The following is a 24320-nucleotide window of genomic DNA, read 5'->3' on the forward strand; positions in this document are numbered from 1 at the left end:
CAGAGTTAGTTATTGAAAACAAAATAAGGCACCTCTTTACAAATTCTCTGCTGTATTTCATTTAACTACAAAGGCAAATCAGTAGCAAAAAGCTGTGGTTGGATCTCTTTAAGTGAAGAGACAAAATTTATAAGGAACTCTTCCCTCTGAAATTTACTTCAGTGCACCCAAATTATCGTTCTGCTGAGTTGCTAGGATGGACTGAATGAGATGTTAGATTGTCTTATTGATACAGGCAAGTCCTTAAACCAAGGAGGCAAGCAAGAGCATTCTAGAAAGTCATGGATGTTACTTCAAGATTAGTTTGAGTGTTAGAGCATTTAGTCATTTACTCAAAGCTCTTTTTCTCTTTGCTGCTTTGCAGTGTTCCAGAATACTTCTGATATAGGTAACATATTGCCTGCTTGCACGGTTGATTATACTGGTGGAGGGTTAAAAACCTCTTAAAGATGTTTCTTTTTACTTTTCTACATAAATGACACTTCATAAAATAATAAACTCCTGAACTATGTGGCTATTTCCAGATTATTTTTCTTTTATAAACCAGATGGTTGCAAAAATGCTTTCTTTTATGGTGTGAAAAATTGGGAGTTGCAGCTTCAGAAAGTTTGGTAGGCATCAGAATAATCCTGTTCTGAAATTTTACTTCACTATTTCTTTTTATGAACTATAGCTTTTCCTAAACATCTTTCCAGTTATCTAATGTATCTTCATAATAAGCAGTGTATGTATTCTACTTTTCTGTTTACTTTTTGCTGTGTACTTTGCGTTTTGTGTACCTTCTCCCATTTGTTTGTAGGGAAATAACACACAATTCTGAGTGATGGAGGCAATACTAATATATGCGGTAGCTTCAAAAATAAATAAAAGTAGTTTACTTGTCCTTCAGTTTTGCTGAGCAGAGCATCTTTTGAGGAAGATGCAGTGAGGAGAGTATCGAGTTATGCATACAAATTTCAATGTTTAATAGGCTTAGAGTTTAGAAATGGAGAAAAATGTTTTGGCTCATCTTGTTTGCTTACTGGAAAATATCTTCTTTTTCAGCTTGTCTTATTTGTTTCATGGGTGAGAGATAAAAGGGGAAATTCTCTTCCTCTCAAAAGTCACATCACAATCTAGCATTTCTTTATTAACCTGAAAATTGAGCCTGAAAGTCTGTGTTTGTTCAATGTTGTGTTACTCCTGGTAAGAGTCTTCAGTAACAGTCATTGATATATCTGCTTACTATTGACACATTTCTAAATACTTCTAAGATTTAATTAACTGTGAAGATTCTGGATTGTCTGCTAAAATTTTAGGCTAAAATTCTGGGATCACCATTTTTTGTGTTACCTTTTCATCAAAAAGGAAAAATCTCTTCAGCTTCACAGACATGAACACTCACTTCACATAGGTGAGGTAGATAAGAAGTGCTTTCCACATTTTACAGATGGGGAGATCTGAGCAATTAACTGACTTGTCTGAAGTCATACGGCCAGTCAGTGGCAGAGCCAAGAATGGAACCTGAACTATTTCCAGTCCTGTGCTCTAACCACTGCACAGCGTCCCTCCCTTAGGTAATTTTCTGACATGATGATGTTTGTATTTGGTGTTTATGGTGACTTTGAGAAGAGTATCAAACCGGCTACAAGTTGCAATGGACTAAAATCAGTTACTGTTAAAGATTTTATGCAGCAGCTTTTAGGTGTGTAAGAAAAGGATAAATTGTTACAAAGGCATTATATTTGAGTTGCTGCCTTTTGCGCTTCCAAAAATGTTAAAGCTAATGAGGTTAAAAACTCCCAGAGAATGGGTCCTGTAATTGTATGTTTTCAGTCTACTTTTTTCAAACTGTAAGAGATGCCACTGAAAAACCTTTGTCATTGTTCTCTCAGGTAAAATACTTGTAGTTGGATAACTTAAAGGTAGAAGTTTGCAAAATTCAAATTACTCTTTCAAATGCACCTGAATCATTAATGTGCCTAATGACAGCCTGAAGGCGCAGAGTGATTCCATTGCCACAAACAGAGGCCATGTCTATTCAAGGATGAAATTGGGCTTTAGAAACATGGAGGTGTTGCTGTCAGGAGAGACAGCAATTTTTAAAATCTGAATATGCGAGGATATAAATTGCCCAAACCCAATTAATTTTCAGTTACCTTTGTCACTAGCATTGGCAAGTTTTGAGACTCGGACAAGATTGAACATGCTGGCTAGAATTAGAATGAGGCAGATGAGCGAAGATTCTGAGAACAGGTTACGTTTCTGAGCGAATCTTTATAATCTAAAGTTGTATTGCATTGTCTTACTAGTCAAAACCCATGAAACTCCATATACAACCTTGGGATTTGGGAACAGAAAGTATGGAGTAATTTTCCTGTTGAGTGCGTGTGTAAAATAATTCCAGTGGACAGTAGTTTGAAACAAATACGGTTAAAAACTCTGTCCTTTTTAGCTGCTTTCATACTGTTTTGTCTGAGCTGTTTATTGGGATCATTTGGAGACCATTCCAGCTGTGTCTGGTGTATGTGCCAGCTATCAATTTGTACCTAAACTTCAGAAGCAAAACAAATGTATCAGTGTGGAAATAATCAGTTTGACCTATCTGTTTGGATTTTTTCCAATTCCAAGGAGAACCAATAGAACCAGAAGAATGTGAAGCAGCAACAGAAGCAGCAAGCAGGAGCTGGTTAAAGGATAATCTGACCTGTTTTATTGTCAGATCTGTTTGTTCTACAGCTTCTAGAATAGCAGTCAAAGCAGACAACAGTTTTAAGCAGTACCTGGAAGCAAGGACTTGGTTTCGGGTGGATGGCTGACTGGCATGTCCACAACTGCATTAGGTGGTAATATAAGTATCTAAAACATACATAAGACAATACAAAGTTTCATATTGCTGTTATATATTACAAATGCTATATTAGCATATTCTGCTTATCCTTTATTCAGTGTTTTGACACTGTCATTTTGCTGACTGAATGATTTAGAAAAAGGCCTTTTAAGGTACTTCGCTCGTTCTTGCGGTGTAGCCAGGCAATTTGGAAGAGAAGTCAGGTCTTACTGAATAAGATATCTTGAGCTTGCAGAAAATCAAAGCGTGTATAAGCCTGCAAAGCATAATGCAGTTATGGTTTTAAAAATTCATTTTCTTTAGGACTTGCATATGACTGAAATCTACATGTTATCAAGCTGTGTGGGATTTATAGCTAAGAATCGTGAGGTCAGATTCAGGGAGAGAAAATAACTTACACTTTGAAGCTGCTGCTCACATCACGGTACTATTTACAGGGGTTGTGGATAAATCGGTAATGTAACCAGGTTTAAAATAAAAAAAAAAAAGGCCAGGAACTGAAGTACTTAAGAAATCTCTCTTATAATTATTATTCAGACATTTCTCTGTAGTGGTTTTGCCTAGAAGAGGTAAGGTGTAGTTCTAGGCGCTGTGATAAAACAAATAGTGCTAGATGCAACTCTTGCTGATCTTGCTTGTGAATTCTTGAGTTTTCCATCAAGGATTCGTGTGCTTTGAAGCCAGGCAGCTAAACCGCAGCTCCTTCTGGCAATAAGCACTATAGCTGCCTTTCCTATCCTCTTTATCTGTTGGATCCTGGAGTACAGGAGTATTTTAGCTTGGCAGTTGTATCCATCCTCAAGAAGCTTCAAAACTCTCCTATATGCCTCAGACAGTGACTCGCATAGATCCATGGAAACATTCCCCAGTACGGTCCAACAGTTTTTTAATAAGGAACATTTTCCTCATCACTGCTCACTGGCTGTTGTCCCTCAAAGCAGAGCAGGTTTTGCTTGCTTGCAGCTGATGGCATATCCACAACAAGCTTGTTGCTCCTGATGCCCCAGGTAGTAAGGAAAGTTCTTTTGTCCTGTATGCTACCTTGGTGTATTCATAGCTCTTGAAAATTTCATGATGCCCAATAACAGGAAAAAAAAAAAATCCATAAACATAGTTTAAAGAAGAAAAAGTACAGCGCTGTTGTTTTTGTTTGTTCGGGTTTTCAGAGCTGTCCTCGGGATGGTGTTGCATCAAATCCTCACTTAACACCTGGGGCTCTGTTACGCGAAGAGGGAGTCTTTGCTCTAGAGAATTTGTTGCAAGCGTCAGGACATGACGGAGTGAAGCAAAAAGTGATCATGTTTAGAGAGGAATAACATACTAATTTTCAGTATAAAACACACCGTGGAAGAAGCACACTTTATAAGACCAAAATGATATTAATTAAAAAAAAAAAAAGTAAATGTGTAGCTAATACCTGTAGTATTTTTCTTGAGCAGAGAATGGATAATTCTGGACAACTTAAAAATGAAACAATTAGCTAGGTCATCCCAAGTTTAGAGATGTCAGGAGAAAACTATACTTCCTGGACTCTTCGTAACTCTTACTCTTCTGTACCTAGGAAGCAGCATGTAACTAAATCCATCTCCCTTTTCTTCTTTCTCTTGCTCTCTGGAACTGAACAGATCCTTTTTCTGCTACTGTTGATAGTGTTGATGATGCCATTCCAAACCTAAATCCTTTCCTTTCAAAAACTAACGATGCTGCTCATCTGTCTGTGTCTTCTGATGTATCTACTTTCACCAGTAGGACACCCACACATGAAATGTTTGTTGGTAAAGTACCATTTTAAACTAATTTCCTATTTCCTAAAAATTTTAACATTATTTCAGTTTCTAAAGTGTATTTGTGGGGCCTTTCAGAAACTAAAAGCTGGTCACTTGGGGCTGATTTTGTGCTATGTTAGAACTTGATTTAGTAACTGTGCCGTGAAAATGGTGTTAAAATCCTTGCTTGGCCACCTAGATGATATTCTACCTGACGTAAAGGAACTTAGTTAAAGCAGTTGTTTGGGTGTGGTTTTACACAGGCTCTTATGCTTAGGAATTTTAAGGTAAAATACTACGTATGCCAGAGAATGGAAAGAAAACGCTACTACGTTGTTCCTCAGGTTGAAATGTTCTTTTTAAACATAGGAGCTTAATCTAGCTTTTTTGGTAGTGGATGTTTTTCCCCCCAGTCACGGGCGGGGGGGACAAAACTGATAAAGCCACGCACGTCCTGGTGCATGGTCTGCTCAAACTGTTTCCCTAGGTGGCAATACACTAATGACTCGCCTTTTTAAAACTGTTGAAATCTTGCTCTGGAGGTGATTCAGCGTGGCTGTCATTAGAAAATCCTTTTAACATTTCTGTCGGTGCAGCTACTTAGTAATTTGATTACTTTTCAGTATGAAGAATTAAGTTAGCTTTCATAGAGTAAAAATCAATTAATTACATGTCGGTTCTGTTCTTAAGCAAAGCTAGATTTAAAGGCAATTGTGCTGCACCACAGGCTTTCTTTTTGCAGGTTGAACCCCACTAGAATTAATCACAGAAGAATCCAGACTCTTATCACAAAGAGATCTTTGATATCTCTGATACTTTTTACCAGAGATAAAGCGAAGGGATCTCTTTAGAGATACTCGTACCACCTACGCTTTGTGACCTTAGCTAACTAGCTTCCTAGCTTGTCTTTGGTTAGTGGAAAGAGAAAGCGAGCAAGATCAAGAACAAGAACTCTTGCTGTGAACTTCTCTCTGCCATTTCCAGGGAGGATTAGTTGGCTGAGGCAGTAGCATACAAATACTTTAAGCTGGTACTACTGTGTAATAATCTGGCCGATGCTTCTAATCGGTCTTTCCCACACCTCCAATAAAATTTGTATGGTTCATGTGAATGTAGAACGATCACTTGAAATACAGCTTTCTTTAGTAGGGGGGTTATTCAATCAGATCGGTTTCCTCTCTATAATTTGTTCTGCAGTCATACAAAAAGTTGCGGCAGTGCAGGGCTGTGAACAAGGAGCCTGGCGGCTTTTTGTGACGCTCGCTGGTTTGTGTAGCAGTCATCACATGACAGCCCTGAAGTGGCTGGAGCGGGATGGCGTTGATACTTTGCATTCCCTTCCAGTGTCTCATTCGCTAAAGATATATCTAGAACGAAAGCGTGACCTCCTGACGGATTGATACGTGAAATGTAAATGCGGTTTTAGCTGTAGCACAAACAAGGTGCTACGATAATGTGAATGTGGATTTAAAATAATTCTTTCTGATTCTTTAGATCATTACAATCCATTTACTGAACTAAATCCCTTTGTGGCAACCAAATATGAAACCACTATTGGGCTGTATCCTTATACTTCAGGTATAAGAAAAATGCCGTGAAGCTTTTACACTCATTTCTTCCAAGGGTGTAAAACACGGCATTTGCTTGGGGGGAAAAAAAAAGAGTATTTATCTTAATATAGCTGTAACTTTGAAACCATGCTTTCCCCTTTTGTGTTATAGATAACGTAAACTTGTTTCTTACTGTACGTCTGATGTGTATTGATTTCGTTCCATTGGTTCTATGTTGTTAGAGTATATGTGGGTTTACAGACTGACCTGAAATTAAATTTTTGAATAGCAGATAAACGGTATATCTTGGTTCTCTTTCTGTAACTCTTCCTCTTCTCCTTTCCTGGCTTTCTCTCTTGTGTGATACGCCTTATCAGATTCTTTTTGTGGTCCTCAAGCTTACCCTAATGCTTCTCATTTCCGCAATGAGCCTTCTTCTGTAGCTGGTCTATTTGGAGGTAGGTAATGGGATACAGCCTTACCACAAACACGGAACCTTGAATGTGTTGTGTGCCTAGAGCTAGTAGGTATTTACTGGCTACAGAAGTGCATTATTATGGTGGCTCCAACTTCCATTCGTGTGCTTGTGCTAGGAGTGTTGTCACAAATGGTATATATTTTTTCAGTTTGTGCTAAATTGAGACTTCTTTAGTCTAAACATGAAATGAGTATCTCCCCATTTCAGGATCTGTTGTAGTTTCCATGTTGCTACATACCACACAAAAGACTTGCATGTTATAAGTATCTTCTCATCTTGCCCTACCTCATTGCTTTTAAGATAAAGGGATTGGGATGTTCTTGCTGCTTATGGAATTTTTGTTGATGTATTACTCTTAAACAGTGCACTAAACTAGTACAAAGCGTTTCAACAGAACATGAGAAGGAGGTATCCGCAGCATTAAATTACTGGCTAATCATGTGTGCAGCTCTGTAATATCTGTATGGTGACCCAGTACCGATGCTGGTTCTGGAATACCATCCCGACAGTTGCTAGATGGGCCGTGGACTGTGATGGACGATAATCTATCTAAACCAGACTGAACAGAGAGTGCTAACATTGTCGCTATGCAAGGTTTAGGAATACCTTCAATAAATGGTTTGTGGAAGAATTAGTTCTTAAAAGCATCGTAAAGTCACATTTTGGTTTAGTGTCTTTGAATAGAAATTAGCTAGAGCCATTTAACAAAAGGTTAAATACTATGTATGACTCTGTTCCCTTTGTTCCATATCCAAAAAGCAGGATGATTAGTTTCTGTCAAGTCTTGTTGGTTTATTCCCTCGAAGGAACTCCATTTAAAATACCGCCCTTAGCACCTTTCAAAACATCCATCTTGGACAAAATGCTCTGGGCTGGCGGTTGATACCAGGAGTAGGATTTGATCTTTTTCAGAGGCTGATTCAAAGAAGCCCTATGTATTGTTTTATCTTATGGCTCATCTCATCTCGTTAGCTTCATAAAGCTTGAAACTTCCTAAAATGTGAGAGCAGGAAACTCAGCTTGTTTCAGTTGAGGCCATTTTGTAAAGAAAAATGTGAGCCATTGTAAGTGAAGTTTTCTATTGGTACAGGCACGGTTTTAAGAGTTGCAGGACATCCCAGCAAAGGAATTCCTATCTGCAGCTCAGAGTCTCTGAAATGGCTTGTAACAACGTGACGGTATACTTGTCATAAAGATACTCATTTTGTTTTGTTGATTATTTACTCCCTATCTTTTCCCACATTACTGCTTCCCATGTTTTGCTGTATGCTATTTTCTTTGATCTGTTTCTAATGAAAAGTATATTGTTTAAATTCTTAATGATGGATGCTTTTGAGTTATGAGTTTGTGTTCCATTAAACAAATAAGAAGGAACAGGTAATCCAAATTTGGTTTTTTATGTGAAGTTTATGTTCAAGGATAGCATCCTATAGTTATTAATTTTTTAGGTGAAATGTGACTTATTTCAGGAAAACTGCAAGATTGAAATGAGGTGCTGTCACAGCAAGCTAAATGAAATCTGAGAAGTATTCTTCATCTGTTATTTCAGCTCACTGCAATGTTTTACTGCTGAAGCATTTGTAATCCTTTTATTTCTGTGTATGATCAAAATTTGTTAGAAACCAGAAGAGCTAGTTTTCAAGATGGCATTGCATTTTTTTTTTGGTGCTTATCATATAAAGTAATAATTACTTCTGTAATTGCCTGAATATCAGGATGATGTACATGCACGCTTATGTGCATGATCATATATAACATTAAAAAATGCAATTCTAGAAGCAAAACAGTATTCACTTCCATATTACTGAACTATCAACATAATACCGCTGAATATCATACGCAATGCTTTGTACTGCAATAAATTTTCACAGTATTGAAAAAAATTGTGTATTTGGAGAACGCTGCTTTAGAGCTACATAGAAGGAGACAAACAGAGTAAGTTCAGACAGAAATAGGAGTTGAAACTTGCCTTTGACTCTCTGTATCTTGCCTTAGAAACTTACCTGCAAAACATGGTCGCCTGCAAAACGTGTGTCCAAAAATAACTAAGTAAGCGCTATAAAAATTATTAGTATTAAGAGGATCTAATCGAAGGCATTACTAGTCAGGCACCTTGGGATGGTTTGGATCTTACTCCAGTTGTATCTAAGAGAACTGCTCAACTGATATAAAACATGGAGGGCATAATTGTTAGGCAGCTAATCTTGAAACAGATTCTGTACCCAGCCAGCTTCTTTTCCTAGAGAAGCATGGTGATTATTTCCTCAATAATTTTATTGTAAGCATTTGGTAAAAGAATGGGGAAAATATGAATAGTGAGTCCAGAGATTTAGCAACTGGGGGGAGAAGTGGGTTTTTTTATGGCCTGTCCGTCCAGGTTTTGAGACAAAACCTTTTTTTGGAGGAGTAACTCCAAATAAATTTCAAATGAACTGCTTCTAGCTCTTTCTCTTACATGCTTCTTGGTGTCAGGGTGTAATCTGGACCTTTGAGGTATTCCTAGTCTTTCTGTGGTACTTAAATAATCTCCATATTCATTTGGCTTGTCTTGCATAAAGAAGGTGGATTCATGGGAAATGCGGTATAAAAACATTCAACTTCTTTCTTTTTCTCCGCAGGGTTCACTCCATCTCCTGTTGCTCAACCACAGCCATCAGCTGGCCTTAATGTTGACTTTGAGTCTGTGTTTGGAAACAAATCTTCTAATGTTGTCCTAGATTCTGGTGGTAAGACACTTATTAAATAGATGACGTATGTCCTTTAACTTTTTTGTTCTTGAGTTATAAATCTCTTAGTCTGTATTTACTCACACTGCTGTGACAGTGTTCCAGCTGAAGAAAAGAAAGCTGACTTCAAAAGGTCAATAGCAGCATTAGTCATCCAGTTTTTCTTTATTAATCACATAATTTTTACTTACACACTATTTCGATGTGCACCGTGCTGAAATGTTTACATTGATTTCCTTCACTTAAATATTAAAACTTCACACAGTGACCAGGCTTCACTTTCACATACTGTCAACTGAAATTAAGTCTGTGTTTGTAGAGTGTGGTCGGAAGAGGTAAAGTTGCATCTTAATTTTACATATCTGTGCAACACATTTTTGGCACTCCTTTGCCTACATGCTACTCTTTCAATGTTAAGATTATTCAGAAAATGATAAATTATCAAAACATACACAGTTAATTTGGATTGTAGTCACAGTACTCTTTTGGTTCTTTTGAGCATCTGGAAAGTAAATACTTTCTGGTCTTTTGACATCAGACTCTTGCCATTGCAGTGATTCTTTTTGGGCAAACCAGTGATCCGCTAAAAGCAAATACGTATGCGATTTATAAGATTGAAATACTTTAGATATTTATTCTTTATTTTGTTTTACATTTTAATTGCTTTGAGGTCATTGTGAGTTTATTCCATGTAAAATTGATGTCACCTAGGTTAAACTAATAAAGTGAAATCTCCTTTCTGTAGTAAATAGCGCCTTAATCAAGAGGCATAATAAGCTTTATCCTTCTTGTATAGTGTAGCATCATTAGGTTAAATTTTGTATTTTAGCCATTGTGTTGAACTTGCTGTCTATTTAATTGAATGTCACGACATTCATGGGAAGCCTGTGATTCAAATCACTTATTTTATGTTTATCATTCCAAGGCTTTGATGAACTAGGTGGTCTTCTAAAACCAACAGTGGCCTCTCAAAACCAGAGTCTTCCAGTTGCCAAAGTACCACCTAACAAATTAGTGTCAGATGATCTGGATTCATCTTTAGCCAATCTTGTAGGCAGTAAGTATTGAACCACTAACATATAAATACTTATTTAATTCTTCCAAATGAATAGAATTTCAATAATATCTCTTTCTACTTTGTGATAGATCTGGGCATTGGAAATGGAACTACTAAAAAGTGAGTATGCTTAATCAAAAGTTGAGCATCTTTATTTTCTCGATAGTAAACTTTTATGAAAGTACAGGTTCAAACCTGTGCGTAACAACATAATGTTAACTTTCAGAGCACATTTGGGATTGTACTTTTTCTCATACAAGCTATAAGGAATTGTTGAGAGCTGTTGGAAGGTGACTGTAGACTGAGTAGTAGTGACAGTGATAACAGCAGGCAAGGTGTCCTCCTGTCTCTGAGTCCTTTGGGGCTTTGCATATATTTAGGAAATGAGTTTTTCAAAATGTTTCTTTGTAGTTGTAGGTAATCCTAGTGCACCTTATAAATGCTTTGTGTGATCTGAGGGTGTGCAGAGCTGTATTAAAGATTGTGAAACTACAGCCTGTGACTTGTGGTTGACCTTTAGACAAGTGAATTTTGAAGCAAGGCCTATTCTAGAATAGTGAACATCTGCTAAGTAGAGAATGTGATTAGCAAATCCCAGGCTTATCACGACCATCTGTGCCAACTCTGAAATCATTCAGAAATCTAGGATGCAGTGGCTCCTATCAACTATCTTGACCCAAGAAAAATCAGCTGTGCTACCTTACCTGTACTGGGGAACTTGACTGAGATTAGTTAAAGCTGAGGTGGCTCACATTGAACATCTTACCGTATGTTTCCTAGCCAAAACAAGCTGTCAGGAGACCGTCATCAGCTCCTTTGCTAAATGAGTTTCTTGACTAACAAAAGAAGCCACATTTCCAAGAGGAAATGGTGTTTACCTGAGGGAGTTTTGTACGAAAATCCAGTGTTTTCTAACAATTCTTTAAAAACTTTATTTGAAGTGATGTAAACTGGACTCAGCCAGGTGAAAAGAAACTAACAGGTGGTTCCAACTGGCAACCCAAGATTGCACCTACAACTGCGTGGAATGCTCCGACGTTGGTAAGCAAATACTCATTTTAAAATAGTGAGTTCCCTGCAACTTAGCTATGCAGGCTGATATATAAAAGAGAAATTTGAAAGTGATCTATAGTTGCTGTAAAAGGGTAGCAGAAAATTGAAGAGGTGGTCAGTTTGAGATGTGTACTGCTTGGATTTGTTTATCTCAGCTGTGCAGTTCTGGTAAACAGTTCATGATGTGACATGTGCAGGGTTAGCATAAACGTCAGTAGTGTCTGACCAGCCTCTCTCACGGCAAGATAGCAGCCTTCCTGTTTCACTCAACTGACGTAAAACTGTGAATTCCAGTGGAGGGGGGCGCTTTGCAGTCTAGAAAAGCAGAAGTGTGAGAAGTATGTTCTTCAGGTGCAGTGATCCGTCAAGTAGGTATACACTACGGCTCAGCCCGCTCTGGGGGCGAGAGCGGGCAGAGAGATGAATCCTCTTGATACTTGTAGAGGCGTCTGTGCAGTGATGTGGGCTATAGCTTTCTTAATGTATGTAACTACTGCTTTCCTGCCCCGATGCGTGCAATCGTTTTTAATGCATGTCGGTTTTGGTGATCCGCTTCATGGTGTCTATTGTAGCAGGTAGCATTGGCAAGGATTTTGGGGTAGTGTGTAGAGCGAGGGCTCTTAATTACATGTCAAAAAAAAAAAAAAGAGGTTAAGCATTTGTGAGTAGTTTTCACAATGCTAAGAGAACATTTTTGCATGTGAATCCTACTCACGCTTTCACCAGTGACCTGGGGAACTGTACATGGACAGAACAGGTAACAAGCCGCCCCTGAGGATTTACGGCAGCGACTCTGTAACTGACTGGGGGAGGCTGAATCCATAGCGTAATAACGCAACGTTGTGGATTTGGAAAAAGAGAGCTCGTCTCCCTGGATCCACCACCTCTTCCCTGCTGGGTGTCCCTTATCAGCTCGCTACATTGGTGTAGGGAGAAATGCTTGTGGACCTTACCGGAGGGGGTGTGGGTATTGAAGAAACTGTAACTCCTCACCTGCTTTAATGACTGGTGGTTTGAGTTTATTTGTGTGCTTGAATCTGTTTAATAACTCATGTCTTGTATATGCATCTTCTTGTGACAAGTCATTACATTTAACAGCTTTTATTATTGAGAGACACTGTTGAGACACTTCTCTTCCTGTGAAACTGTTCTGTTAACGTAAAAATCTTGAAACAGAAATAATCTGGGGGGGAAAGAGTTTGTTTTCCTCTGCTGGTCTATTTATTGTGGAGTTGCTGCTGCTTGCTAAATAAATATGCTTTTGAAAATAAGCCTTCCTCATCTTTGGAAAAAAGGCATATACCAAATAAATGGACTATGCAAAACAATTACAAACCTAATAACGATGACAGTATCACAGGTGTGTGTTGTCTCAGTAAATGACTTGAATTACAAGAATGTGTTGGGGTAAACATTTAATGTATTTGTGAACTAAAATGCTATCTGTGTATATTCTGTTGTGTAAGTATTTGCTTCTAATCCAGTGTTATTGCATTATGTAATTGTTCTCCCTGGGAAATACAGAATGGCATGCATTTTCCACAATACGTAAGTGAAACAACCCACAGCCTTTTTGCAATCGACTGGCATGCTGATATTAACCACTGCTGTTGCAGAATCTCATAACCTTCTTGCTATTTACACATTTCTCATTTTAAAATCTTTGGTGTGCCAAAAATTGAGCTTTTCCTAGCATACACGAACTTCATAGGTGGTCTGCAGGCTCTTGACTCGAATGATGGCATGGGAAATACCAAGATTATTTTTCCTTGCTTCAAACTGTACCATTTGCTGCCAGAGAGCTGGGGTGTGTGTCTGTGCTGCCTTCAATGCACTTGGTGAATTTTGAATGAAGATAAAATTGTTTGTGTTTGAATAACTGCATGAAACCTCATGGGCTTCTGTTATACTTGGCACTTTATCCACGTTTATGGTAGATCTTGATTTTTTTTTTAAATTTTTTTTTTTTTAGTGGGGAGAGACCAATATGTCATTAATGCTCATATAAAAAAAAGAAAATCCATGCTGACAGTTTACAAAGGGCAAGCAATAACCTGTGCTTGCTGTCTGAGCAACGCAGTCTTTCATTTCAAAGGATTTTTTTCTTTATGTCAACAGTGATATTGGTCTTTCCCTGTATTCTGTTTTATTGCAGGGTAACTCTGTAATGAAAGGATGGTAGGTCCATACTTGAGCACTCAAAAATAAATTTAGTCAGCATGTTTGTGCGTGTGTAGGTGTGGATACACAAGCAAAACAAACAAAAGTAATTTTCAGGATAGCTTTGCCAGCCGTGTGACATAGATGGGTAGTACACAATCTGGATAATTCTTGATTGGGGAAATCTGTTCTGATGGCAATTGCAATGCCAGTGACACTGGCTACTATCTATGAAAAGGCAGCTGATACCTTAGAATTGATTTCACAAGCAGCTTTGCTGACATCCTATTTGTGATGTTACAATTTATCTGCTTTAATTAATCCAGTATTATTAATATTTTGTCATTCCCTCTTTTCTGTTTCAATAATCTCTGTGTACCAAGAAAAGCATATGGTCTTTGTCTTGTCATGAGTAGTAATCCCCACAGCAACAGCACGAAAATTAGACTGTTTTTTCTTAAAGGAGAGACTAACAGGAGGTGGAGTGGATAGACAGCAAGTTATCTGAATATTTATAAGCACCAATTTATAGTCTGAAAAAAAAAAAAAAACAAACCAACTTTTGTCCTTGGAAGAGTTAATACTAATTTAGAAAGTGGATAATGAAATTGTAGAATAAAGAATATGGTTAGGATATGAAGAACTCTCTTTAATACTGCCAGCCCAGTGGGATGGGGGAGAGAATCAGAATGGTAAAAGTGAGAAAACTCATGGGTTGAGATAAAGACAGTTTAATAGGCAAAGCAAAAGCCACGCACACAAGCAAAGCAAAGCAAGGAATTCATTCACTACTTCCCATCGGCAGGCAGGTGCTCAGCCATCCCCAGGAAAGCAGGGCTCCATCACACGTAACGGTCACTTGGGAAGACAAACGCCATCACTCGGAATGTCCCCCCCTTCCTTCTTCTTCCCCCAGCTCTATATGCTGAGCATGACGCCATATGGTGTGGGATCTCCCTTTGCACAGTCGGGGTCAGCTGTCCCAGCTGTGTCCCCTCCCAGCTCCTTGTGCACCCCCAGCCTCCTCGCTGGTGGGGTGGGGTGAGAGGCAGAAAAGGCCTTGACTCTGTGTAAGCACTGCTCAGCAGTAACGAAAACATCCCTGTGTTATCAACACTGTTTCCAGCACAAATCCAAAACCATAGCCCCATACCAGCTACTGTGAAGAAAATTAACCCTGTCCCAGCCAAGACCAGCACAAGCATATTTTTCTTTCTAAGAGTTATCAGCTGTTTTTTTACATATATGTTGCCAATTTGTTTACAAAACGTAGCTTCATCCCAGGTTTTGTCTGTTGACAGCAATCTTACTGTAACTTCATAAAAGTTAACTTAGTTTAAGGGTAATATAAACATATCTGCAAAGTACGAAGAGGACTTTTAACCTGTTCAAATTCACTGTACTACGTGGGTGAGTGAGAGGGAATGCAAGTTGGATATTCATGTTAGAGTAGAGTTGACATTGAAGCATGGTAGGAGAATCCCCATAGCGTGTACATCCTGGCTGAAGAGAAGAGAATTCCTGTAATGTCAGCAGAAGCAATGGTAATTTGGTGTTTCAGTCTTTAAAATTCTCTCTTAAGACTCCTTGTGTACTGTTACTTCTGATTTTTGAAATAAGTATATACCTCATGGGATGAAAAAAAATGCTTCTGCTTCTTGAATTTTCTCTCTCAAACCGCTCTGTGTCTCGTACTGTGTTCTTTAAACGGGATGCTGGGAGAATGCTAGCTTGCAGTTTAGTTTAGTCAGCCAGAATCCTAACAGGTTAAAAGCAAATACATAATTATAGATTTGCCAAGATCGCCTAGAAACTTTAGCCTAGGTATTGTATTCCATCTGAAATAATTTGGAAACACTCTCAACACAAGACTGCAAATCCTATTTATTCTTTGCTCTATTCGTAATAAGCCAAGTGCTGCTGCAGTTGACCCTTAGAAAGCAATGTCTTACAGTACGCAGCTGATCTCTTCTCCTCTCAGTTCACCACTGTTTCTCACGCCAGGCACCACCTGTAATGGCATACCCTGCCACGACGCCGACGGGAATGATGGGCTACGGGATGGTAAGTGCAACCCCTGCACCTCAGAGAAGCCAGGTGCTGTCTGTCATTTGATTGCTTGTAGTTTGGTAGCAGTCGTTTTTCTGCACTATTTTACTGAAGACTGAATTTCAGCTCCTGTTGGTTCATTCTTCATCAAATCATGAAGTCCGGGTTTTCTGAACTACTTCAGTGGTTTTTGTCTGAAATTAAGTCTGCCCTTTCTTACCGCACTTAGTTTTTCATAAACTTCGTAAAATTAATACAGTGTCTATTCTTGGTGGGCTTTATTGGTGCAGAAATAAGTGTATCATAGACATAAGTGTACCATGTGAGTATAGCCATATTCAAAACAGGAATGCTTTATTCGTGAAGTGAAACCTTCCTTAAATACTTGCTCCCAACCTCAGCAAAAGGGATCTGTAATGATCGATGCTGCAAAACTGCGAGTTTGTGACGCTGCCGGGTGTTGTGGTGTCGGTTGAGAATTGAACCTTAGTCACACACCAACACCAGAAGGCTTTTGACATAAACCTGACCTTGCTGCTTTTTACTCTGAAAAGTTGTTCAAATTTTTGTTCTTACCTCAAATTTTAAAATATTTCTGAATGATATGCCTTAACTCTTCTTTATTAGTATGGTTTTGATGTAGCACAGCTTCGCTGGGTGAATAAAAGGGGAGAGAACTTCCTTAGAACAATTATTCTGTTAAATGGCGCACAGATTAGTATACTAAAAATAAACTGTCTCATCATATAATCAAATCAGATTAATGCTTTATAATTTGTATATGCTCAGTAAGTGAACTGCAAAAGTGGCCAGCTGTGTTCTTGAGGGTCTTTTGGGAGAGTATCATGTTCCCCATTGCCCATCCGTGAACTCCTTAGTATGTTCTGTGCAAAGTCGTTGTAGTTAAACTACCTTTAGTGCTGATTCAGACTTTATCTACACAACTTTGCACTGACGGTACTAGAAGCATTTCCTTTGTTATTTTTGATACGGCAGCTGGAGAAGGTAACATATTTAACGTATAGAAAGTAATCCTGCACGTTTCATTAAGCAGCTTTCATTGCGGGGTTTAAATGCCAGTGTGAAATGGAAACTGGGATTGATAGGGCTCCGTTATCCTGAGTCGCTGTTACTTGTTCAAAAGCGTGGAACCCCTGAGCAGGCGGGTGGGATGGGCCATTGCAGAAAGACCAGCAGGCTTTATAACACATCCTGAAAACTGTCCTGGCTCATTCAGACTTTAGTCAGGACATTTACCGCTGGGGATCTCTGAAATGTCAACCCATTTTACAACCCTTGCGTTTAATTTTTCCTAAAAGCAGTAGCAGGTACCGTAGTTCTGAGCACGGCCATTTCTAAGTGGCTTTTCCTTGGTGACGGCATACTGGGACAGGCAATTTCGTTAGTACCTTAACATTCCCTGGCTGCTTCATTGTGCCAACAGTTACTTCTAGCTTTTTTGTACGGTGTTTTCATCAGGGTCAGCTTCTTGAATGAGTTCACCATGTGATTGCCCAAACAGCTGGTTGCGTGATAGGAGTACTACCAGGATTAGTCAAGGAAAAGCTGCTTGGGATGGGGATTGCTTCAGTCGGACTGCTGCTGGGTATCAGCCCGAGCCTGAGGGGATGCCAAAAGCAGCGCCCAGAGATGGGCGTCTACGTAAAATAAAACCTGACTTCTAAGCCCGTTAGCATATGTTAAACTCTGAATTTGGCTCAGCCAGAGTGTCAGTGACACTTTAGACTTTGATTGCATAATGACTTAATGTTCATTTTACACATAGTTCTCAGTTTCCAATTTCTCTTGAACTCTGTCAGCTCTGCATTGATATCTGTAAAACCGTTCCTGTGCTTTCGAAGGCAGACAGGGACGTGCTGTCAGACCTCAGTTTTGGGAGCCAGAGGACCAGCACAAATGCTTGTGCTTAAACAAGTATTTTAGTGTTTCAGATCTTTACGGCGGGAGGTTAAACGGTCTCGGTCGTTACTGAGAGTATTCCTTGGAAAGCCTCTAACATTCCTTTCTAATAACCTTTATTTGCAGAATGCTGTAGAAAGATCTTACATGATTGCGTATATCAAATATGACCAAAGTTAACCATTTTCCTTTTTCTTCTCAAATACTTGCAGTGTATTAATGCTATGTGTGACTTGATGTTGTCTGGATTTTTTTAGCCATCACAGATGGGAGGCATACCAGTAATGACACAGCCAACTTTAATATACAGTCAGCCAGTCATGAGACCACCAAACCCTTTTGGCCCTGTACCGGGAGCACAGGTGTGTATATTCAAACTCATTGGTGCTCGGAACAAATTACAGCTGGGTCAGTTTCTTGAAAAGTATTTTAATATTTTCTTGTGTTGGACAGATGTATTGCGCAAGCCCAGTAGTTCGTGTAAGGATTGCTTCCTAGCTTCTTATATCCAGGCTGGCAGCGCCGAGATTGTTTTACGGAAGCAAAGAGGACAGCATTTTAAGGCATTGTTTTTCTGGGAATGTGGCTGAGGTTATCCTCAACGCTTCAGTGAAAGGATAAGAATAGTTAATGTCTGTGCTGTTTGCTGAAGACGGGCTTCTTCCCCAAAGTCTGCGTTCTCTGCTGCTTCACCTCTGAGTGTGGCTTTGTGAGATTGTGCCATTACAGCTTTTTCCTAAGTATATGTAGCACTGTTCTTTGACCTGTTACGCTTAAAAGTATTTGATTATAAAGTAACCAAGTCTGGCAGTAGCTGTAAACTTTTTTTTTTTTAAGTGTAAGCTGCGTGCTTTTATGACAGCGTTTTGCAGGGGCCAGGCAGGGTGTATGTAGCCTTTTAAGTCTGACTGTTGTAGATGGGTTAGAAAAGAACACGGTACCAAACTTGGTGAAATTTCAACCCAACGCCTGGTAGTTAGCACTGACCGGTCTCAGTTCATCTAGTTTTAACCGTTGTATTCTCTAAAGGTCTTTGTATTCCTCCAAGTTTTTGCAGAAGACAGTATTTACAGCAATGTGAAGGTACTCAATAGCTACACAAATCTATCTGGCCTTTCCCTGTTAAGGAAGGTGTTACGTTAAATGGAGCGTTCCTGAAATTGCCTGCTTTTCTGCTTCTCGTGGTGTGTTGTGTATAGGTTCAGTACCTAATGTACCGGAATAAAAGAGTGCGCTGAAGGGTTACTCTGAACATTGAGAAGAACTGACTCTATCAATACTGCCGTTAAATACGCACCTTTTATTGTTTGTTTTGAAAACTTCAGTCACTGGGAAGTTTCTATCTGAACTTGCTTTTTTAACCCAATAGCCATCTGAAGATAGTTTTTTGCAGTAGGAAAAACATTAAAGAAAATAGGTGGGAGAGGGGATGGACAACCTTGAACACCTTCATACTATTTTCAGAAAATATTGAGATCATTAAGATTTTGTGTTTGTGAACTGTAGTTAGAGGTAGAGCCAAATTGAGCTGGCAGATTGGAACTCCAGTATTAACAGTGTGTTGTTACTTACTAGTCAAATGTTTCTTTGTCAAAGTTCACACTGTGCATCATGACTCTATTAGAAAAATGTAGTATATTGGGACTGTATTTTGATATTACTCTGAAGAGCTCTGTCTTTATAGGTGACTGTTTAAAATCATGCATGTATAAATTCACTTAAGTATATGTTGGTGTAAGTCTGGTGGCTGGTCACGAGTGGCGTTCCCCAGGGCTCAGTATCGGGGCCAGTTCTGTTTAATGTCTTTATCAATGATCTGGATGAGGGGATCGAGGGCACCCTCAGTAAGTTTGCAGATGACACCAAGTTGGGTGGGGAAGTGTCGATCTGCTGGAGGGTAGGAAGGCCCTGCAGAGGGACCTGGACAGGCTGGATCGTTGGGCCAGGGCCAACTGTGTGAGGTTCAACAAGGCTCAGTGCCGGGTCCTGCACTTGGGTCACAACAACCCCATGCAACGCTACAGGCTGGGGGAGGAGTGGCTGGAGAGCTGCCTGGCGGGAAAGGACCTGGGGGTGTTGGTTGACAGCCGCCTGAACATGAGCCAGCAGTGTGCCCAGGTGGCCAAGAGGGCCAATGGCATCCTGGCTTGTATCAGGAATAGTGTGGCCAGCAGGACCAGGGAGGTGATAGTGCCCCTGTACTGGGCACTGGTGAGGCCGCCCCTCGAGTCCTGTGTTCAGTGTTGGGCCCCTCACTGCAAGAAGGACATCGAGGTGCTGGAGCGTGGCCAGAGAAGGGCAACAAAGCTGGGGAAGGGTCTAGAGCACAAGTCTTATGGGGAGCGGCTGAGGGAGCTGGGGTTGTTTAGCCTGGAGGAGAGGAGGCTGAGGGGAGACCTTATTGCTCTCTACAACTGCCTGAAAGGAGGCTGTAGCGAGGTGGGGGTCGGTCTCTTCTCCCTAGTAACGAGTGATAGGACGAGAGGAAACGGCCTCAAGCTGCACCAGGGGAGGTTTAGGTTGGATATTAGGAAAAACTTCTTCACCAAAAGGGCTGTCAGGCCCTGGCACAGGCTGCCCAGGGAAGGGGCTGAGTCCCCATCCCTGGAGGTATTTAGAAGATGGGTAGACGTGGTGCTTAGGGACATGGTTTAGTGGTGGGCTTGGCAGTGCTGGGTTAACGGTTGGACTCGATGATCTCGAAGGTCTTTTCCAACCTAAATGATTCTATGATTCTAAGTGTGTTTTTGGGACTAGAGTGTGAAGAGAAAAGAATTCTGCAGTAGGTTGGAAAGGAAAAGAGCCTCAAACCTTTCCCCAATGTCTGAATCTGATCCTTTAACAGGAGAGGCCATGTTGTGTGCTGCCAGTGGGCAGCATGTCCTTTGTCTTTGCTAAAATAGATTTTTTTTTTTTAATTTTTTTTTTAAAGGCTTTATCTGAAAGGCACGCTGTTAGTTTTCTTTAGCTAGAAATGCAGTTTTCAATTGACTTTCTCTTGGACTTCTGAGAGCTGCTTTGCACATTCGCTGTCACTTAAGTGATTTGGTATCTTTCATATGGGTTTTATACTATTTCAAGGGGAAAAAAATGTGTTTATGACACTTCTTAAATAGAGAACAAGTTAAAGGTTCCTTAAGGATAAGAGGTTTTTTCTGCAATTTCCAAAACATCAATTTTGAAATGTCCATTTAAAAAAAAAATCTGCCTACCTGCCTAATTCAGTTAGGAACAGGTCGGTAGCTCTGAATAGCAAGGTGAGCCCTTCTGCTTCGTTTGCCATTGCAGGGCTTGGTCTAGGTTGAATCCCAGCTGGCTGTCATAACAGGAGAAAGAGGAATTAGTCACAAGTGAGGTGTGTGGAGCTGTAGCATTGTGCTTATCTGCCAAGGTGTTTGGCTCCTGGGAGAATTAATTTGGTAGAAAACACACCCTTTGAATCGGCATTTGCTGTGTGACCAGGAGGGTTTCTCCCTGAGACACTCAGCCTCTGTTGCTTGCAGGCGTTGAGTTTCCAGAAGTCTGACATCAATAAAGCAGCTTAAATGAAACAAAGGCTGCATGCGAGAGCTGCTTCCCCGTACACAGCAGAGATGGCGTTTGCTAACGTATAGCGGCGGAGGGGAAGGACAATACTACACTACGTTTACTGTACGCTTAGTCTTGAGGTTCTTCCCAGAGCATATTTGTCTGGTTGGGTTTAGTTCATGCTCCTCTTGTGCCAGAAATAGAAATAGGAAAATAAAGAAATAAAACCCTGTGTTCCTGGGGTAAGTAAACAAATATTAAAGAATGAATAATGGTTGTCTGAAAGGCTCACGATTGAAACTGCCTACATCCCACGTGGATCGCTCCACCATCATTCTAATACGAGTTTGGTCCGTGGTGTCATCACTGCCAAAAATTAAATTGTTTTTAATATTCACGTTTAAAGCACCAGATTATACCACTTACCTCTAGTCTGCTGATAGATCTTGGTTGCTGTCTACGGTGAAGAAACTTGAAGGGACTTAAAAGCACAATGACAGATACGAAGTTGTTGCCGAAAACTTATATTGCAAGTTGTAGTGTGTTGGGAACTCCTCCTGCTTCGTCTGCAGAGTGCTAAAATAGGCATCCCAATGTTGTCCGCTTCCTTTATAATTTAAACAAGTGTTCCTAACTTGATGCTCTTAAGGATTTGCTGTAATAAATATACTCTTCTTACCTCTAGACATACCTATTTTGTCTCTTTTTCAAGTGTTGTGTTTACATGCATGCAACTTCATTTCTGATTGTTGCTATCAAAAGCAAGGGTAGTTTGGTTTAAGGGCAAAATAATTTGAAACAATTGAGAATGAGACTGCAACAGTTGCTTCTCTGAAAACCTAGGTGCAGAAGGTATTCATAGCTTTAGAAGAAACTGGTGTGTACTTTTTTCTTTGAAATCACTTACCTTGCATTAGCGTCAGTATTTCCCACTGGAGAAAGAAAATCATAGTTTTCATCATGATAAACTAGTCGGCTTTCCTCACCGCAAAATATCACATCGTGCTACCCAGAACGGTGAGAATGGTCGGGGCCGTGTGATTAAATTTTAGCTGGTGCGTGTGTATGAGGAAGGGACGGGCTGAATCGATGGTCCAAGGAAGGTTAAAGAGTAGCCAGAGTGATGGCAGATGTGACACAACAGCAAACGCAGAGCAGTTCGGACAAGGCGGATCTGGATGATGTACAGGTAACAGAATACAAACCACCCCTTGTAAGACCTGAGTGTCGCGGCGCCCGACAGCCGTGCTTGAACGTTCACCGCCACCAAGAACGTTATCCCGTTGGCTAGGGTACAGTGGTACAGTACTGACAATCGCTGGCACGCCTTTAAGCGTTACGTATTCTGCTCTGATTGCCCCCAGAAGGACACAGCCTGAGGAGGGGAAGCAGCTGGGTAGTGAAAATGTTAAGATTTCAAATAGAATAAAGAAATTACTTTGCCCACTGCCAGCAGCATCTGTGTGCACTGTGACGCTGCAGTTGTTAACGTCGCTGAGTTGTGCAGAAAAAGCAGTGGGAGTGATCGCCTGGTGATGACGCAGAATAGGTAAATGTGCAAATGAGTAAGTTGGGTTTTGGGGCTGGTTTTCTTTTGTGTTTTTGTTTTGGTTCGCTTTGGGTTTGGGGTTATTTGGGTTTTTTTTGGTTGGTTGTTTTTTTTAACTGGAAGAACAGGCTATATAGTTCAGGACAGGTTCTATCCCAGAAAGTAGACTTTGCAGGTGCTCCTTTTAGCATGTATTTTAGGATTAATGTGCCAAAACAGCTTGACAGACTTGTTTAATGAGAAACCAGTATCTAACTCCTGATGGGAATCAGCACAACACTCACTCACGGATGGGCGGTTCTGCGTTACCGTGACTCCGGGGAGTTTGTGTCTGTTGGAAGCAGCGAGAAGGGACGACTGCTGTTGGAGGTGAGAGGGAGCTTTGGGGCTGACCCAGCGCAGTACGCTGCGTTTCAGATCGCACAGGCGCTGGGCAGTAAGGAGACGAAATCCACAGCGCTAGTCGTGTTAGTGCTGGAGAAACCGATGGCCGGTGCTGTTGTTTTAAATGCTGCTCCTTAGAAACTGCGGAGGTAGGTTCTGGTTTCCAGGTGTATTTATAAGTGATGTTCTGGATAGACGCAATGTAGGAAACTGTCTAATTATACTTGCCATGTTTTTTTTAGGCTTCCTTTTTAATAATTAGAGGAATCTCGTTAAAATATGTATTTACTGTAAGATACTGTCTTGCCTGAATTTGGCTGTGGCATCTGGGAAGTAGCATTGTCAAGTTCTTTCCCAGTATTTAACCTGAACGGGCTTCCTGAAATGTCACCTCCGTTTCTGGTTACGTGCTGATGTTGCAGAAATGACAGAGCTCTAAACCTACCAGTCTTCCACACTGCTTTCAAACTGGGACGTTATTTTGGACTTGCTATCAATTGGAGATTTGCCAACTCAATTTAACAGGACCTGTAACATGCGACTTCGAGCCATTCGACCGTGAGGAGGAAGAATGTCTCATGAACTCAAGTCGCAGCAGGCGTGCCTTGCTGAAGTTAGGACTCTGTCGGACTTTATCATTAGTCTGGCTCAAATCCTGGAGAGTGGTGGGGTGCGTGAGCTACGGCTTTCCAAAGGGAAGAACCAAGGGGAACTTCTGACATCCTGAAACTGCTTCTCAAGCACTTCCCATTCTGTCTCATGACTCTTCCATAATCTGTTTATGGGGACTGGATCCGAGTGCCCCAGCGGGAGCGGGGTTTCGGGAGGGAGGTGAAGATTCCAACCCAGACAGGGAGCACTGACCCTGAACGAACTCCTCCGCCCCACGGCGTTTCTGAGATAGACCTTAAGGTGAAAAATTTAAATTTGCAATGGCAATATTTACACTCTGGGCACTTCTGCAAGCAGTTCCCATAAGCATGATCCCTGTCATGCCTCGGCTGGCAGGCATTCAGTATTTCCAAAGGAAATAGGTCTTCATACGATGTTTTTTGCAATGGGTATGAAGTGCAAGTATGCGCTGGCGATCAGTGACTCAGTTATGAGTAAACTGTTAAAGTGATGGAACCTGAAATGGAGGAAGCTGTTTTATTTGTAACTGCAAAAACATGCAAGCTCTACGAGGGAGGAGGGCAAACAGAATTGAATAAAGCACCAGTTAGAACTGGGACAGCACTAACAAAGGAGGAAAAGGCATTTAAAAAAAAAT

At 40.4% G+C, this 24320-nt stretch overlaps 1 protein-coding gene across 7 annotated transcripts in view; it reads left to right on the top strand.

The window, feature by feature from the left end:
- Nucleotides 1-24320, top strand: part of PICALM (phosphatidylinositol binding clathrin assembly protein) — a 74024-nt gene that overhangs the window by 46289 nt on the left and 3415 nt on the right. For 2 of the 7 annotated variants that reach the window (XM_082303734.1, XM_082303740.1), the window contains exons 13-19: nt 9243-9350; nt 10276-10407; nt 10497-10527; nt 11349-11448; nt 12985-13008; nt 15625-15684; nt 17847-17951. In XM_082303734.1, the coding sequence (XP_082159860.1) occupies nt 9243-9350; nt 10276-10407; nt 10497-10527; nt 11349-11448; nt 12985-13008; nt 15625-15684; nt 17847-17951 (560 nt within the window). The other 5 variants (XM_082303738.1, XM_082303736.1, XM_082303735.1 and 2 more) reach the window with 5 other exon arrangements.

The sequence above is a fragment of the Platalea leucorodia genome, assembly GCF_965183815.1.
Source record: "Platalea leucorodia genome assembly, chromosome: 2".
Lineage (NCBI taxonomy): Eukaryota > Metazoa > Chordata > Aves > Pelecaniformes > Threskiornithidae > Platalea > Platalea leucorodia.